Raw genomic sequence first — 6318 nt, 5'->3', positions numbered from 1 at the left:
GGCATACATAGATTCTCCCAGTGACCGGACTGAAATGAAATTAATTAGAATCTGTAAAGTAGAATAGAAAATTCAGATATCTGTTTTTGACTGCAAGAATAATTGTAGTATCTGATATTCATACATCGGAACCGCTGTAAGAATGATCGGGAATGCACCGAGATTTATAACTGGCTAATGAAGGAATGTCAGTTTTTTTCATTTTTATGTATTTGTTTTAAATACATGCATATTAACCCAGAGCTTTTAGATGCAGGACTCTGCATATGTTAATTTTGAAAGATTTCTCAATCCAGCGTGGTCTGCATAGTTACTCCCCACGGCGCTAACTTCAGAGGGACCGGGCCGCTTTCCGTTGCCCGTAGCAACGTCATACTTATTCAGAGGAAGAAAACAGAAGGAAGAGGAAGAGTTTAAGGACAGCTTTCTTCGCTACTGGGATTACGTTCGGTCAATATTTACCTTAAGGCAACAGTAGCCGATCGATTGCACTTGAGCAATACTACTGTACACACGTTTGCGCAGAAGCCGAATCAGTTCTGCATAAACCAAACTTCCTACATAGAAAGCTGGACATTAGATCGTCCTTGACTGCAGTTTGGCGGCCTTTCACGGCATAAATATACGTAGAAAAAAAAGCTCCTAAATCTCTGAAGACCGTCAGAAGCTCTTTCCATGCGAATATGTCAGCGACGGAGATCTCCGCACGCCTCCCGGCTATCCAGCACCCGCTGTCCAGGCTGGGGGACCCCGACTCCATCTCGCTCCGAGGCGTCGCCGCGGACAGCGCCAGAGCCCCGCGGGAGACGGCGGGCGAAGGGGAGAGAGCCGAGGCGCTGTCCCGGAGCCAGAGCAGGAGCCTCCGGCCGAGACTCGAGAAGGGGCCGAGGCCGGAGAGGGACAGCCCCTTCCCCCTGCACCAGATCCCCGAAGGGGTGGAGGTGGCAGCGGCTCCGGCTCCGGAGAGGCCCCGGCTGCCCGTCTTTGGTGAGTTCCGCAGGGGCGAGGGCGACGAGGCAAGGTCTGTGGGAGGAGGTGCGAAACCGGCTGCAGGTTTCCCCCCTCGCAGGTGAGAGCGATTGAGATCCAGGTGAAAATGTGCGCACCGTGTTGAGGGTTTTTGTCAAGTCGTGCGGCTGTCGCTCAAAAATGGTTAAAAAAATCACAAGTTTGAAAACACACAACTGCATGCGAAGTTCCCTTGTTTCTTGGCTTTAGGGCCAAATGCAATGATACTGTTGGCCATACTGTAGGGGTAATTGTAATGCTGTCCCGCAAACGGCACAAGACTTGCTCGTTGTATACGCCACTTCAGGAGCAGGTGAGAAAAGGCAAAATACTGGAAATTTAAAACAGATTCAATGTACTGTAGATACATTGAAAGTACCGAAAAACGTTATTTTAGATGTTTCTGACTAGTTGGGAGACATTTGGGTGACGTTTTGAACACAGTATTTGTTGACGTGTTTGTTGAGACAGTATGTGTGTTCCAGACAGAAGTGCCCGCGCTAGGGTTAGGGTTTCAGTAAGAACTAGACTTTTTTTCTGATGCATTTGCTGTGCTTTAGGGGGTATTTGAGAGGCAGGAAAAGTCTCGTTTTGTTGTTTCCTCGAGAAAACACTTTGGCAAACGGAGTGGTCAGCAAGTTTTAAGGGGGAGTCCGTCGAGTGTCGCTTGTTTTCGTTCGGCGTTCGCGGACCCGGACGCCCAACGCTGGATAGATGTAGCTGGGCATTCTCTCGATTTCGCTTGACATGCCCAGGCAGTGTAGAATTCAGTCTGCCGCAATGTTCTCGGTCCTTTTTCCGAAGTCAGATCTTTATCGCGCTGCTTTCCTTTTCCAGCAACGACTTGGGAGCAAAATAGCGTTAAAACGGACACATTTTCCATGCCCACGAATCCTGTAATTCGGTGGGATTGCCGATATTTTATTTCCCGGTGTCACACTCATTTCAGCACCACAAACAGCTCCAGAAAGTAAATTCCTATGTCTCTCTGTTTTTCTGGAATGCATATTTATATTCTTAACTAAAATCCACCCTTAAATCTGTCACTAAACTAAATGCCTCCTTTGGTTTCTACGGGTGAATGAGGCTGTTTTCAGACACCTTGGTGTTGTGGGTAAGTACGCCATCTATAGGATGTTCATACTACAGTATAAACCGAGTAAATTAAGTGAAAGTATAGGAAAAGGAAGGATAGTTTGTTTCCTCCAAAATACTTTGGATGGGGATACGTGGATTTTTCATCCTTTAAAATATTGCAGACGTAGCCTAAACTCGAAATAGTGATTGTGTTACATTAGTACAGTCTATGATTACAGTTGCGAATTAAATTTGATTAATTATATGTAATGTCGACTCAGTGCATTACAGTCAGAGCGGTTTCGTTTACTAACCAAGACATAAAAATGAGTTTCGCGTAAATAATAACTACAAGGGTACAGTGGGAATGCCCTGATTTCGCGTCAGAAGTACTATTATTCTGAGCTGACGATGTATGTACCCGAGAGCAATCACCTGAGGGTCACCTGGTGTGAAAAACAGAATTTGAATGGAGTATGTTTAATGATTATGTACAATAAAGAAATACTTGGAACGAAATGTTCTCTTTCGAATAGTTATACGTTTGAAAGTCTGTTTGGTACCCATTCGCGTTTCAGGCAAAGTCTGTAGAATTAGTGCACTCTGGACCTAGCAGTGCATTAAGGAACTAGTCAAACTCATTTTGGGGAGCAAATTCTCAAATATTTTTTTTAAACGGGAAGTTAAGTTGCAAGTTTAAGATGCAATAAAAGTTTAATATTTCCTGGAATCATACTACAAATGGCAAATTATGAAATTATGATGAAATTTCCGAATTCCACTTCTGTCACTTCTGAGATGAGAAAAGAGAAATGTTGCTATTTCGGTTCGTCCTGTCTGCTTTTTGGATCTATGCATCCGAAGTAATAGTTGAAAGTATGGTTTAAAAGTTGTTTTAATAAATAAAATATTACAGGGAAAGTTATGTTTCCAGGAAATATTATGACCAGCAGCAATATACTCTATAAAGATATCCTCGGTCTGATTGGTTTGTTGTATTGGTAGCCTAGTGTGTCATTCCATTTTGATATGAAAGCTGTTAGTTGGAATATTTGTTTTGTTTAAATATTATTGCCGTAGTGGCAGAAAGGTGGGAGCGGTTTACCAGATGAAAACACAAGCGTTATAATTACAAGGGCTTTACACTCTAGTTTAAGCTATTTTAATGTTTGCCCCGTAATACTTCAATATAGCAAAATACACTGCAATTACAGATAATGGCCACAGGAGGACAGCGTTGTCCAATTGAATAAACCGAGTTGCCGCGTAACCGAAACACCGTGGAAAAAAAATCGAAAACCAAATGTTCTCGGCAGTTTAACAGGTCTATGCCTGAAATTTGGGAATCGATTTTCTAACTAGGGACAGTGGGGGGTAATCTGTTATAAACATGCCTGAAAGTCATGCCGCCTTCTGTGCACCCACCCCTGATCGGAGAGCGGCGTGTCCGGGTGGACAAACTGGATCACCCACACTGAGAGAAGAAGACCCGTTCCCCCTGCCTGTCCATCACAGAGGGGCAGAAGAATTGCACGGATTTATACATCACACACGGATTTATGTATGCAGGACATCAGGGTTAAGACCCCTAATATTTTGAGCGGTGCCAGGGGATAGATAGATATTTTATTAATCCCGTGAGGGAAATTGCAGTGCAACAGCAGCCTGGCACAATCAACACACACAGAACAGTACAACTTAATAATACAGAAAATACACAAATAAGCCACAATGTACAGTGCACAAAGAAGATGTATTGCACAGTATAGATATATTGTACCATCCACAAATGTAGATATACACAACACAATTATAGATGGACTGCAAATCCCTTAGATCTCTATTGAGGCAGGACCTCAGTGTTATGATCATCTGAAAAACTTCACCTCCTGGAGCACCCTAATATAGTGTTACTATACTGGGGCACAGGACTGGAAATTCTGGTCCAGAGAGGTAAGAGCGCCACCTACTGGCCCAACAGCACCATGTACAACAGGATCCTGGTTTTCCTTAGAGCTCTCCCATCCCAGAACCGGCCAGGTCCGGTCCGGCTGAGCTGCTGTGATCTGACCAGATCAGCTGTAGGTTGGCTCCCTCAGATTACAATGCATGTTCTTGCTCTGCGTCATGACATCACTTTCCAGCATCAAAACCAGGGGTCCCAGTTAAGCAATCGCTCAAAATGACCTCATAAGTTTTCAATGAAGGGAACACTTATCCTTGAGGGCTGAAGGATATTCTGTCTTTTCTTCTAAATGATTTGATTGAGCACGGGACCTGTTTAAGTGATCGCAGGGGAATTGTTCCAGGCCTCCAGAAACTGGTCATTTAAAGGCTGCCTGTGAAACCTGCTTTATGGCCGTCACTGGGATCACGGGGAGACCCCGAAACTAAATAAATGCACAAGTTCGTAACCGAGCTGTTTTGCAATGAACTTGCCGTCAGCGATTGTTTTTTCTTTATTCGAGTAAACTGTTTTTTCCGGTGCTGCAGAGAGCTACGTTGTGAACGGTCCTCTCGCTGGCCGCTGTGACGTTTAGCGTGCAGTGGATCCAGTCCGCGGCCTGTAGCTTCTCCTGCAGCTGAAGAGATGTGCAGGGGTGGGAACGCCCCTCCCCGCAGGGGGTCGCAGCTGGCTGACGGTGCCCCTTGCGTGCCGCAGGGCTGCGAGCGGAGATCGGGGGCCGAGCGGAGAGCCGGGGGAGCGCCTGCAGCAGCAGAGCCAGCACTGCCTCCCGCCCGGGGACCCAGCTGCAGGCTGAGGTGGACGAGGTGAGGCAGCTCGCCGCTGGCCTGGCGCAAGGGCGCCGTCTGTTCCGTCTGGGGTGCACCCGTGTCTAACCCTTAGTGGTGTCTCATTCTAACCCTAACCCTGTCACGGATGTCAGAAGGGCATGCCGTGGAACCACAAGGAGAGCAGCACAGCACTGGGGGGAGGAAAAACCTCATTTCACTGAAAGGAAACCTCTGGGAGTCCACGGCTAACCCCTCCTCTGGGGTAAAAAAACCTTTATTGAGGAAAGGAAGGGGGGGGGGTCGGACTGGGCTCCGGAGGAGAGAGACAAAAAAACAGACCGAACAGGTAAAAAAAATCACACACAACAAAAAATAAACCCTGATGGAACCGGGGAACCAACAACACATAAAAAAATGACCGACAACAGATAGGGAGACCAGCGGGCATGGGAGCCTGGGACAGACAAAACACGCAACAAATATAAACCGTGATGGAACAGGGGAACAAACGACAAGTAAAACATATCTCTCAACGGAGAGGGAGAGTAGGGGGCATGGAAGCCCGGTTCCAGGAGTAAAAAAAAAAATTCCCAAAACCAGGAAACAACACAAAAAAAAATCGCTCGCAGGGTCTGGTGTAGGCTCAGCATTCTGTTACTGATGGCAGAAAGGGCAAGCTGTGGAATGGCCAGGAGGGCAATAAAGACCCTATGCGTTGAGGTAAAAGGGGGCAACACAGAGGTTAGCCCAGGCTCAGGGGGTCAGACGATGTCAGTATAGAAACCTATGCCCTCAGGCCACAGACGTGGGGCGACCTGGTGCTAGGCGGGTGTCAGGACATTGTACCCTCAATGCTGAGCCAGGAACAGCGCAGACACAGGAAGTACATAGGCTACACAACAAGACACACCGGAAAGACATGAATAATCACAGGGAACTAGGAACAGGACAGAAGAGCAGCGCCCTCTAGGTGTACAGGGCGGGACAAACCCTAACCCTAATGCAAGGGTGCAGTCTGTCCGTCAGAGGGCGTGCCGTGCCCTTAGTGGTGTCTATCCCTAACCCTAATCCAAACCCTAACCCTAACCCTAAACCTAAGGCAAAGGTGCAGTCTGTTCCATCCAGAGAGCGTGGCATGCCCTTGGCGGTGTCTGTCCCCAACCCTAACCCTACACAAGGATAGCTTCCACCCAAAACATGCTTTCAAAGTACTGGTGAAATCATAATCCTGCATTTCCACAAAATCTGTACACAACAACAGGACTTTCAGGAAGCCAGACACACATTCGTCTAAGCAATACGCCTGAGAGGATACACATGAAGTTTCCGTAAAAATGTGGCAGAAACATTTCTAAATATTTTAGAATATAGTGTATATTTTGATTTATTCCGGATTAACACCTGAGGGAAATATGAAACAGAAAATTCTGTTTCATGATGGAGAAGTTCCTCATTATTATCCAAGATAATTATTTAGTTATAACAATGAACAAAAAC

General features: G+C 46.3%; 1 protein-coding gene across 3 annotated transcripts in view; it reads left to right on the top strand.

The window, feature by feature from the left end:
• Nucleotides 1–6318, top strand: part of LOC102691794 (EF-hand calcium-binding domain-containing protein 6) — a 33720-nt gene continuing 27402 nt past the window's right edge. Inside the window, exons 1-2 of one of the 3 annotated variants that reach the window (XM_015345902.2) lie at nt 1–987; nt 4748–4857. In XM_015345902.2, the coding sequence (XP_015201388.2) occupies nt 684–987; nt 4748–4857 (414 nt within the window). In that variant the 5' untranslated portion in view covers nt 1–683. Of the gene's footprint in view, nt 988–1105; nt 1322–4747; nt 4858–6318 lie in introns of those variants that run through there. The other 2 variants (XM_015345903.2, XM_015345904.2) reach the window with 2 other exon arrangements.

Source organism: Lepisosteus oculatus, chromosome 1 (assembly GCF_040954835.1).
Source record: "Lepisosteus oculatus isolate fLepOcu1 chromosome 1, fLepOcu1.hap2, whole genome shotgun sequence".
NCBI classification, from domain to species: domain Eukaryota; kingdom Metazoa; phylum Chordata; class Actinopteri; order Semionotiformes; family Lepisosteidae; genus Lepisosteus; species Lepisosteus oculatus.
The sequence above is the reverse complement of the archived record's forward strand: the minus strand, read 5'-3'. Positions and strand labels throughout refer to the sequence as shown.